We start from the raw sequence: 12,268 nt of genomic DNA on the forward strand, positions 1-12,268 counted from the left end.
CGCCCACCATGTGGGGAGGGTATGGGTGCTCAGGGTGGGGCAGAAGCTGCAGTGTCACCACCATGCCGAGGTCTTCGCTCCCATTTTTCTTCAGCCAACACAGCCGAGAGCCCTCCAGCCAGACTGTCTGCAGATCCTGCAGGCCTGGAGGGAAGGAGGACATCATCTCCAGGTTGGCACTGAGTTTGGGAATCCCTCCTGCTGGGATGGAGATGGCAGCCCTACAGAGCGGACAAGAGAAAGTGTCTGTCTGCTTGGTGAAGATGCACATCCTGGAGAGGCACTCCATGCAAAAGGTGTGACCGCAGGACAAGAGCAGAGGTGTCTTGGGGCCATTGTCGTAAGAGACATAACAGACCGGACACTCAGAAATAGTCCTGTGGGGCTGCACCTCCTCTCCCTGATCTCCCATGCCTTGGAGTTAAGCAGGAATGGTCTCCATGCTGTGACCCTGAGCCAAGACAACTCACATAGACCAGATTCAGTGAAGTTAGTAGAAGATAAAAGGGAGTTCCTTTGTAGCCAGGGCAGTGGTGTCCTTGTCTTGTTCCAATGGATGTTTTTCAGAGATGAGGACCTCTCTCCTCTGGCTGTGATGTCTCACTCCTCTTGAACTCACTTATGTCGCCATATGAATATCACTCCTTTCTTTCTTCTCTCTGTGATGTATCTCTCTGGAACAAATATCTTCACCTTTTCTCTTCCCTTCCTCCGATTATCTCTTCTTTGCATTTATTTATCCCTCTTCGCTGATTTTCTGTTCCCTCGATTCTCTTTCTCTCTCTCTGCAATCTCTCCAGTTCTCTCTGTACTTGTCTGTAACTCCACTCCCTTCTCAGTGAAGCTCTCCTCTCTCTCTCTGTGAGTCTCTCTCTCTCTGTGAATCTCTCTCTCTCTCTCTGAGACTCTCCCTCTTTCTCTCTGTGAGTCTCTCCTCTCTCTCTCTGAGTCTCTCTCTCTCTCTGTGTTTGCTAATCGTTTCTAAGGTTGCCTCAGACTCCCACTCCACCTAGTTACCACTTTCATTCAATGTTCACTGTCACTCACCTTGTTTGACTCCAGACTCCAACTCCTACAGTTCCAAACTCGGATCTTCAGGTCATTTGATTGAATTGGTTACGATCAGGGTAGGTTATCAACTGTTGACGATCGGAGAAAATTCCCAGGGCAACAATCCTGTTGGAGGTCATCTTAGGAGGAGCGAGAACGGGTGATATTGCCTTGATTGACTGTATTCAGATACAACTCCCTTTTGCCCCCCCACCCCAACCAACTCCCTGTTAAAGTTTTCTACTGGTTACCTGGTTCCTAATGGGAGCAAAACAAAATATACAACAAAATTCAATTTGCAGTATATTCTGTGAAGCCCTTTGAGACGTCTCAACGATGTAGTAAGATGCTAAATCAAACACAAGGATTATTATAAAGTGCATATTACTGTTGGTGGTGTGTTGGTTGCCCTTTAAGGCTTCACTGCTCCATTCCTGGCCATAATGAAAGTTGTTTTCACTCATGTAGCATAGCAACACAGGGACTTTGTGACCACTGCACCAGGCTGGAGAGCAAGAACCTCTCACAAGATAAATGGGTCTTGGGTCACTGCGGTTTGCTCCAACGTCAGCCTCGGTCATGGTTAATATGCTTATTGGCACCATCCAGACCTCAAGTATATTCAGATCAATCATCCTGCTTACCTCAGGCACGTCACTTATGACCTGCCTTTGCTCTGAGAACGTGAAGTTGGAACCCGGTTATTAAACGATTGGCAGATCATTTTCCGGAGGCAATAATCCCTTAAAAAAAATTGGGACACTCAATCCACGACTGCTGTGCGCAATTGGCTCACAAAAGACAGTCAATTCACTTCTCAGTATGTTCTGTGAGAAATCTCAACAGCGAGATAAGGCGCTGTATCAAATGCAAGGAATACCAATATTATTATTATTAGCTTTCTCAGCCCCACAAGTCATAAGGTTGTCTTCAGTCACTGGAGCCCCCCACACACATGCACACGCACACAAACAGCCAGCGACTGCATTATTTCAGGCCCACAAGTTTATTATTAACTTGGTGTAAAGCTCTTTGTTGTGGCAGCCTGGACTGTGAGCTCAATTACCCCCTGAACTGGGGCTTTGCCCTCAGCCTTCTGACCCAAAAGTGGGAGTGTGACCGGCTTGAGCCGAAGCACTTTTTTTTGCTGCGCGGGAGAAAAGATGAAAGTTAGACACCAGGAACTCTGTATCGAATATCAATGCAAATCACCAGCAAAGAAGAAAAAAGATTATTTGAATTACAATGGAAACTCTGATCTGCATTAAGAGAATGTTTCACAGAACGCTATCTGCACAGATCATCTTTTACACAAGGCTGAAATTTCCTGCTACGTCACTGGGGACAGAGGCACCGGCTCGTTGGTGTTGGGCTCCTTATGACACAGATCGGGATCTGACTACTGGGGGGTTCTCACAATGGGATTCAATGAGATTCTATGATAAGGAACCAAAGCCACACAAATTGGGAACTCGGCAGTACATCCCACTGAGCAGCACATTGCCTGATCGAGCCACTTGGTAAAGAAATACTTCTTGGTATCCCTTTTAATATTGCCCTTTGCAACTCTAAACCTGTTGCTCTGCTATCTTGGCATGTTTAAAAATAGAAGTTTTACATCTCTCAACAGGAGAGATGAGGAACAGACAGCAATGCTCCAGGCTCAGTGGATCAGTACAATGGCAAATTTCTCCCTAAAGGCACAGAACAAACACAATAACAATAAAAACAGCAGTCGCCGGAAACACTGACTAAAAGTCATTGGCCTGAAACGTTAACTCGCTTTCCTCTCTCCGTGGATGCTGCCTGACCTCCTGAGGGTTCCCAGCGACTTCTGTTTTTATTTCAGATTTCCAGCATCTGCCCTATTTTGCCTTTTGTTGAATAACAATGATGTTCACTGTATTTGAAACATCACGGATCACATCAAAACATTTCACAGAGAATTGTGTAGTGACTGAGCGCTCTGGGACACTACTCTACTTGAGGGGAGCTAGATAAATCCAAGCTGCTGTTGTTGTAACTGTCTATTTCAAGGCAGACAATTTTGAGCATAATAATGACCCTCAGATCAGCCACAAATTTTATCTGGAAGCTTGTTGGCCTGGACACCGAGAGAAAAAAGACCTTTTTGTTTGGAATTACTTTGCGGGATCTTTAACATCCATGCGAACAGGCAGACGAGACCTCCGTTTAAAAGGACGACACCTCTAATATTGTAGAACTCCCCCCAGCACTGCACTGATAGGGCTGAAAAGTGCTGCCTTGTGCAATCATTGCCTATAGCTCATCCATTTGGGTGAGGAGGTGGGTGTCAGTCTCAGCACTGCAGTGAGTGAGTTCACTCCTCTCTGTCCTTCCCAAAGTGGAGTGCGCCCCATTTGGATCTCCCCTCATTTAACTAAAGTAGCTCAGGTTTCAGCTCAGTAGTACATTAGGGAAATATATGGAAATAAAGAGTCTTTTTTCATTATACATTTGACAGCCACATCTGAGAGAGAGAGAGAGCAGATGCGTGGACTGTTACCTGCGAGTAGAGTTTGCAGCTCAACGCAGTGCAGTCAAAAAACCTCAGGCCTGGCAAAGACAGCCCGTTCCAGCAGATCCAACGTTAGCTATCTCCGAAGCAGAAGAATTCCCCAAGGAGATCAGTGGCGGAAAAGAGAACATTGCCTTGGATTGAGAGTAAGAGTTTCAGAGCTTTCAATGGCAGTGTTGGAATATAAGTCTATCCAACTGTGTGAGCTTTGCTTCTGTCAGTCTTAAGCTGTGCTGTGCTCTCCATCTTGCCTGTCTCCATCACTTAGAGCTCACGTGGTGAAAAGTTTCAACCTTTTCAGCCTCTGACGCTCTCACTCTCTCTGACAGACCATTTGCAACAAATTCCGTTTCTCAAATGGGCTGTTGTTACCAACGCAGTTGACTTTGCGTTGACTCCCTGGTTCAGTTGGTAGCACTCTCACCACTGCATCAGAAGGTTGTTCAAGCCTCGGGGTCAGGGACTCTGAGTTGACAGTCAAGGCTGTGAGAGCCTATGCTGTACCGTTGGGTTATCAGACATGTGTCCTACAGATGAGATGTTAAACCGAGATCCCATCTGCCTGCTGAGGTGAACGTTAAAGATCCCTCGGGGCTACTGATGTCCAGGCCAACAATCTTCAAGATAGAAGTATCCATTCACACTACGGCTATTTGTGGGTCAATGCTGTGTTGCAGTCACATTTGCCTACAGATCTACAGTCACAGCAATTATTGTGAAACGCTTTGAGAGGTTTTGGATGTCATAAGGCAGCGGATCAAATGCAGGGATTACTATTAGCATTCCTTGGGTGTTACCCTTCAGATAAGATGTTAAACCTGTTAAGGCGGACGTTAAAGATCCCATGGCACTATTCGAAAAGAGAAGGGAATTTCTCCTGGTGTCCTGCGCCACACTTTCAGAAGAGGAACCAGAGAATGTTCCTTTCCCCGGAGGGTAATCGATGACTGGAACAGTTTACCAAGAAGTGTGTGAGTGCGAGTGTGTGTGGGGACGGGAGTTGGGGGTTCGGGGGTTGAGTCCTGGACTCATTTCAAAAAGAGATAGATGCTCTGATGGGAAGACAGTAGGGTGGGTATTGTGGAAGGATGACATCATGTGTTTTGACAAAGTGCCACATGAAAGATTAACTGAAAGACAACAACAACAACAACAAGATTTCATTTACAGAGCGCCTTTCACGTCGGCAGGACGTCCCACGGTGCTGGACAGTTGGGTCGGGACCCGAGCAGGGGAGAAACAGTCAGGGTGAGGGGAGGGAAGGGAGGGAGCGAGGAGTGGGTAGAGAGTCGAGAGGGGAGCTGAAGGCACGGTCAAAGAGAAAGGTCTTGAGACCGGCCTTGAAGGAGGAAAGGGAGGAAGCGAAGGCGAAGGCACTGGGGGTTAGAGTTCCAGAGCCTCGGGGCTGAGAGGCTGAAGGCCCGGCCACCGATGGTAGGGCGGTTGGGGCGGGGGATGTGAAGCAGACCGGAGCCAGAGGAACGGAGGGTACGGGCAGGTAAGTAGGGGGATAGTAGGTCGGAGAAGTAGGAGGAAGTGAGGCCGTGAATGGCCTTGTAGGTGAGGATGAGGATCTTGAATTCGATCCTCTGGGGGAAGGGGAGCCAGTGGAGGCGAGCGAGGGTGGGAGTGATGTGGTCGCGAAGCCTGGTGCGAAGACCAGATTGCCAGGAAGGGTGGTTGAGGCCAGGAAACTGCACTCATTGAAAAAAGTGCTTGATGCTTTGATGGAAGGGAAGGAGATGAGATCAGAAAGGACTAAAGGCTTTCTTTGTCTGAACTAGTTTTGTTATCTTTCTTGCAAGATGATTGTCAGACATCCGTTTAGTTCTGTCAGTATATCCTGGTTGTTCCTAGAATAACTATGCAAGTATACCAGGCTTGTTTTCATGGCTATGTGTACGACTTCTATTCTGCAGCCCTATGCGATTTGATTATCATGTAACTGAATATTCTTTGCATTTAACACAGCACCTTTCATGTCGGAGTGATGTCTCAATGCACCTCACAGGATTTACAGCCAAATTTGCACACAGCCATCTTCCACAAACAGCCACAAAGAGAATGATTCCATGACACTATTATTAATAGTATTATTGGTAATAATAATAACTATGAATATTATTAATAATAATGATGATTATGTAGCGTCAGCCAAGACAATGCCCTCCTGTGACTCTGTCTTGTGTCTCTGTAGGGTCCTCTGGTTGCCGTTGACATCGTTGACGTCGTGTCAGATCATGTCTGAAGACAAGTTCCATGACCTGGAGTGCACGATCTGCTTCAGTGATTACAACAATGGCTTCCGAGTGCCCAAGGTGCTGGAGTGCGGACACGTCTTCTGCCTGGAATGCCTGGCCCGGATGAACATGAAATCTCACGTGGCCGAGGCCATCCTATGCCCGATGTGTCGTGGCATTTCCCAGGTGCCCTTGGCCGGCTTGCCCAAGCTTAACAACGACCCCGCAATCCTGTCCGCCTTGCCCAACGACATGAAGAGGATATACAGCGTCCGCTTCAACCGCACCAAAGGCCGCCTCCTCATGCACAAGCCCAGATCCCAGATAAAGAAAAAAGTGTTTGTCAACTCGGTCAGTCAGACCCTAGACGTGAGCAACCCATCACAGCCCGTCATCTACAGTCTGCGCAAACGCATCTGCTGGCCACTGTCCAAGGCCAAATACTGCCTCGCCACCTTCGTGATTATAGTTGTCACCCTTGCCCTCTTCTTCGTCTCCATCTGGGCTTTTAATCTTCCCCAGAACAACTCCAGCTCATGGAAAACTACAAACAGCAACAAATAATTCCACTTTGCAGCATCATTGCCGTTGCCATAACCTGGGACCCCCGAGGGAGGGGCAAGGCCACTTTACATATTTTTATAGTACTTCAGCACCTTGCGACGTCCTCCTGACGTGCCCTGCTCCACCGTACTGTTAGATATTCCTGGGCATGTCACCTGCCCAGGTAAACCTTGCTCAGCTTGGCACAGATATGCATCTCTGTTTGAATAGTGCCATAGAGTCTTTGATGTTCATTTGAAGAGACGAAGAAAGGAGCCTCGGTTTAAGGTCTCATCCAAAGAACGTCACCTCTGATAATGCATTGCACTCGACTGGTAGTCTGGACCGGGAGCTCAGAATTTCTGATGAGGGGATTTATTATATTATATATTATATTAAATAACATATTAAAAAAAAATTGAAAAAAAAAGCACATTTACTTAGGTAAAACCTCAGCAGAACTGTGAAGGATAAGCGTGGGTGGGGTGGGGGGGGGGGTTACTATAAAAGTATTTTGACAATTGTGTGAATTGTTGACAACTCATCTTAATCCTCTGTGGATGAGTCAGTCACCTGAAGTTGCGCACAGTTTGGCGAGGAGGCTATTCCATGCTTATCAGAGCCATCTACAGTGAGAGAGATTGCATTATGAGTAGAAATTCAGGGTCGTTCTGCTGACATTTTTTAAGTCAACGAAGGATAGTTCTGCCTTCATCAACAACAGCAAAAAACAAATTACTCTTAATAATAATCTTGCATTTGATACAGCGCCTTATCACGTCTTTGAGACGTCTCAAAGCACTTCACAGAATATATTGTAAAGTGAATTGACTGTATATTTTGTGGGTGATCATATAGCGCCTTTCATGTCAGGAGGATGTCCCAAGGCACCGGACAGTCAAGGATTTGGCCCCGAGCTGGCGTTTGGGTGAGAAAAAGAACACTGACACTTTTGGGTACAAATTCTGTTCAGAGATATCGGTCGTGCCTTTGGTGCCTGTTAAAGTCAGACTCCGCTACTGTCAAGTGCCCTGGGATGCTACACCACGTGAAGAGGGCTATATAAATGCAACTTGTTACTGTTGTTGTTGTTGTAAAGTCTCATTATATGGCTGACATTGTCTGAGGCTACACCAGAATGCTGAACGTAAGGTCTACGTTTGTAACTTAAAGTCTCTACCTGGCTCTCTTCAAAGCCAATTGAGAGGACAGTGCGTTAGGAAAGAGAGAAATTCTGACACCTCAAGTCTATTATGCCCCACAGGTAAACCATGTGTTGACGTCTGTGAACAGATGAAATTACAGATGCTCTTCAATCCATTGCATTGCAAGTCTAACCACATTATTAAATGTTTGCACGAGGTTTTCACATGCCACATAACTGAACCCAACCAACATAACTGAGCTCTGCCTCTCCCCAGAAAGTCCAGCCGTGTCAAATTACTATTGTTAATAAACTATGTGTGTGTTTCCTTTCAGCTATGCAACTTTTCCTAATCAAAAGGGTTTATTTTGGGGGTTGGGGGTGGGGGGGTGGGAGCAGGGAGAGTGGGATTGTCAGTGAAGTGTCTGACACACAAGGAAACACATCACCGCCCTCGAGCCTCCAAACCATAATAGTAACAGCGTCAGTGGTGGCTTCCAATTGTCTGGAAGGGAATGAGCACTTGCTACCTAAATGACAACGTGACTCATCTAATCGCGGAAGCAAGAGCCAAGGCTTGGGGCTGGGGGGGTGGTTCCCAGAATGTGCAGAATGACTTTCATGTAGTTATATGGGAGATGGGCCAGGTGGAGGAGGTGTTTGAAGACTCAGTGAATGAGATAGACTTTTACAGGTTTGTTTAAAGTAACTCTAGACGTTAACCAGCTAAAAACTGCACAGCCCGTCACTGTGAACAAGATCCCTCTGCTTGTCCAGCTGGGATCTACTCACATTTTGAGAAACAAGCTGTTCCCGTCGTTACTGATGTTTGCTCCAATAAAACAGTTCCTCTCTGTATTGAATGGTCTCAGGCTCATTCCCGTCTCTGTCCACACTGAGTATGTTTCTCAACAGCACCAAGTTACACTTATACAAAGCCTCTCATGGAGTTATATGGGAGATGGGGCATTTTGAAGACGCAGTGAATGAGATAGATTTTTACAAGGTTGTTTAAAGTAATCATAATAATCCTTGCATTTGCTCTATCACGTCTCACAGGATTTTACTATGAAGTGGAGTGACTGTATTTGTAGGCCAACACAGCAGCACAATCGCACACAGCAGTGTCCCGCAAACAGCCACGGAGTGAGCCAGTAATTTTACTTGGGGGATTAATGGCCAGGACACCGGGAGAGAGAACCTCCCTTCTCCTTTCAAATCCTGTCATGGGATCTTCAAGTTTGGTTTAAAGTCACATCTGAAGGACGGCACCTCTGGCCATATAGCACCTTGACCCCAGCACTGCATTGGAGCATCAGCCCAGGATGTACAGATTGTGCCCTGATCAATATTTATTCCCTGATTCTAGTTACTTTACCAGCTGTTCCTGCTGTTTCCCCAATGTGTGTGATATAAGGAACACTCCTCTGTTCGCTCACACACCTGTCTCAGTGCTGCTCTTTGCAATCCCCCCTTTCTCCCTCACCGTCTCCAAAAACAACTCTGCCATCTATTGCCGCTGTGTTTCCCAACTAACCAGGTACCTATGTGTCTGTGCCGGGGAGGTGAAGGGTCACCAGATCCTGCCCTCTCCTGCTCCCATCTCTGTAGATTACGGGTGCAACGGAGTGGCACTGAGACACACCTGAGCTGGGAGAGAGAAAGAGAGACAAGCGTGCGGGTTACAATTCATCTGATTAAACAGGACATCAGAACCTGTACAACCTGTTTCTCCGGCTCAGGTGTACCACGTGATACAGCTTAGGAGCCGTGAGGAGAGCTTGTATTTCCTTGAGAAGAAAGGGGGAAACTTTCAATATCAGTTCCTTGTGTTGAGAGCAATGATTCGCTCCCGTGGACACCGCTGGATTGAGTCGGGCAAATTAATTGTGGAGACGAGGATTGGGATTAATTCCTCAGTGGCCTAGTCACTCGACGTGAGGAAGCCGGGTGAGCGTGGGCAGTCTGCACAGAGAGACCCTAACTGCTTCAGGCAGTCATCAATCTAAACTTGTGCGCCTGAAACAACGCAGTGCCTGTCCGTTTGTGTGTGCGCTTGTGCGTGTGTCGGGGGCTCCAGGGACTGGAGACAAGCTTATGACTTGTGGGACTGAGAAAGATGATATAATAATAATCCTGCATTTGATATAGCGCCTTCTCACATCCTTGAGACGTCTCAAAGTGCTTCACAGAATAGATTGTAAAGTGGAGTGACTGTGTATTTTGGGGGTGAAACATGGCAGGTGAGTTGTCTCATTCACAAACAGTCGTGGATCGCGTCACCCAATTATTTTTTGGAGAGATTATTACGCTGGGAAAGCGATCTGCCAATCGAATAACAACCGGGTTCCTACTTACTGCGAGGTAAACAGAGCCGTGTGGAGTAACGAAACTTGCCTAAGGTTTCACCCCGCCCGGGAATCGAACCTGGGTCCTCTCGCTGGTGAGGTGAGAACACTAATCACTACACTACGGGACTCCAAAATCCCAAGCAACGACAGAGAGTGGGATAGCTCTCTTCCAGAGGCACGAAGGGCAGGACTCTGCGGCACAGAAACCGGTGCGAAAGCGTGAGGTGCGATCAGCCCGACCGTCTTACTCTGGTTCCCCGAGAGCTTCGCACAGAGAAGGCTGCAGATCGTCAAGCGCTCGTGGTCGCACAGGGGTCCGGGTTCTATCTGCCGTGACATTGAGGGGCTCCGCTTGGTGTTCACCCCCCACCATCTCCCCACTGCGCCCACAACCGGCCACTTACTTCACTGCGTCTCGCTGCGATGCTGCAGGGAAATGACCCCGGGGAACCCGAGTGTGTGATTTGCTGGAATCGCTATGACAATGCCTTCCGGATGCCCAAGGTGCTGGAATGCAAACACACCTTCTGCCTGGAGTGTCTGGCCCGCATGAGCCTGGCCTTCGTGTCGGAGTCGGCCCCGGAGGTGTCCTGCCCTCTGTGCCGGCAGTTGACCGTGCTGGGGCCGGGCCGGCAGATCACAGGGCTCCCGGCCAATGCCGACATCCTGCGCCACTTGCAGCTCGAGCCCTTCAACGTGCTGCTGGACCGCGGGCGACTGGTCTACAAGGGCTCGAGGAAAGCTCACTTCCTGCTGCACCGGCCCACGGTCTACACCCTCAGCCTCGATGTGGAGAGGCAGCGGGACCTCTCCCTGTCCCCGGGGGGAGGGGACGGGGCTCCCGGCCGGAGATTCCTGCGGAAATGCTGCCAGAGCGTTCATCTCCGGGCCTTGACGTACGTGCTGATCAGCGTGTTCGGGATCTCCATCTTCCTGATTGTCTCCTTGTTCTGGACCAAGCAGATCTTGTGGGGGATGGGCTGAGCTGAGCCAGCGAGCGAGCGAGCTTGCGAGGTGAGGCTGACGAAAGTCATGGAGCAAAAGACCAAACACTCACTCTCGGGCAGAGTGAGGCACTGGATGATTCCGCTCTGCCGGCTACTTTGGAAGCAACTCCGCGGCCCGAGCCGCTCTCTCTTGTGTTGTATTTGAATTTGTTTTTTCATACAAAAGGCCGTATTATTTAGAACCTCACACGTACGGACCAGGGGTGAGGAGCGGCTGCTCGGAGTGACAGCCACCTCCCTCACGCTTTGCTCCTGCCCCTGAGCTGTGCCCTTTGCTGTTAGCTGAACTTGTTGGGAAGAACCAGGAGACAAATCCCCTTTCATAAAAATATTAATAATCTTTACGTTCGATACGGCGCCTTTGGACGTCCTCCTGAAGCAAAAGGCGCTGTATCAAATGTATTGTAAATTGTACTGTATACCGTAAATTGTTGTGACTGTGTATTTTCTTTGTACGGTGAGCGGGGGTGGGGTGGGGAGCAAACTCCTCAGTGGCTGCTTCCTGCCAAAAATACTAGACATAGGGACATTGGGAATAGGTCGTAAATTAGGAAACGTGCTCTGGGGAGCTGTGACCATAGATGATTGGATCAGAGGAGCCCAGGGAACAAGTTTACTAGAGGATAATAATAGTTAGTGCCAGACAATGACAAGCTATGTGGTTTCCAGCAGTTACCCAAACACAACACTCTGCAGTCTCCATGCCTCGACTCTTGCAAAATTGCACCAAATACTCTGCGGAATTAGGTAAGTGGGGTGGGATTCTCTGGGGAGAGTGCTCACTCATTCCATTTCGGACAGAAGGAAATGTTAAAGAATATTCCAAATCCAAATACATGGATATTCTCAAGCGTGGTGATGGGTTTCTGTACGTGTCCGAGTCTGGCTGAGTTCCGCTGGAAATCTGGTGGATTGTTGGCCAGGACACCAGGAGAAACTCCCTTTGCTTATGTAAACCAAAATTGAGTGAGTGAACGGAAAGCTGTACGCATACACACAGCACATCACATACCACAGCCTCCCATAACATAATCTTGAATTTGGTATAGCACCTATCACATCAGGACATCGCAAAGCACTTCACTGGATGTATTGTAAAGTGGAGTGACTGTGTGTTTGTAGGTGAATGTAACAGCCGATTTGCAGTTATACAAGCTTGTGATGTAGAAGTTGATGTTTGTTTCCCTGTGACTGTAAAGCACTAAGCAAATCTTAATTAAAAAACAATATGTGAAAGGAACCAAGCAGATGACATGTAATGAGTACAAGAGTCTTAAGTATTGATTTGCAGCAGTAATAGAAATGACTGGAGCTTCCAACTATCAAGGCTGAAGTTTTGAACAGAATTGATCTCAAACCACACTCCGCTACATTTTTCTTTGCGCACTTAACAT

General features: G+C 47.9%; 2 protein-coding genes across 3 annotated transcripts; both read left to right on the top strand.

Annotated features, from left to right (window-relative positions):
• Positions 1-3,671: 3,671 nt before the first annotated feature.
• LOC103183094 (RING finger protein 223-like) lies at positions 3,672-6,432 on the top strand. Of its 2 annotated transcripts, none has more exons than XM_007900364.2 (2): positions 3,672-3,735; positions 5,787-6,432. In XM_007900364.2, exon 2 carries the CDS (start codon positions 5,830-5,832, stop codon positions 6,391-6,393), a length of 564 nt encoding a protein of 187 aa, XP_007898555.1. In that variant the 5' UTR covers positions 3,672-3,735; positions 5,787-5,829; the 3' UTR covers positions 6,394-6,432. The 2 variants fall into 2 exon arrangements, with proteins under 2 accessions (XP_007898555.1, XP_042193717.1); XM_042337783.1 differs by lacking the exon at positions 3,672-3,735 and adding an exon at positions 4,517-4,556.
• A 3,528-nt stretch (positions 6,433-9,960) lies between these two features.
• Positions 9,961-11,237, top strand: LOC103182983 (E3 ubiquitin-protein ligase RNF183). The gene has a single exon (XM_007900189.2). It carries the CDS (start codon positions 10,291-10,293, stop codon positions 10,849-10,851), a length of 561 nt encoding a protein of 186 aa, XP_007898380.1. The 5' UTR covers positions 9,961-10,290; the 3' UTR covers positions 10,852-11,237.
• The last annotated feature ends 1,031 nt before the right edge of the window (positions 11,238-12,268 follow it).

Source organism: Callorhinchus milii, unplaced genomic scaffold (assembly GCF_018977255.1).
Source record: "Callorhinchus milii isolate IMCB2004 unplaced genomic scaffold, IMCB_Cmil_1.0 Scaffold8, whole genome shotgun sequence".
Lineage (NCBI taxonomy): Eukaryota > Metazoa > Chordata > Chondrichthyes > Chimaeriformes > Callorhinchidae > Callorhinchus > Callorhinchus milii.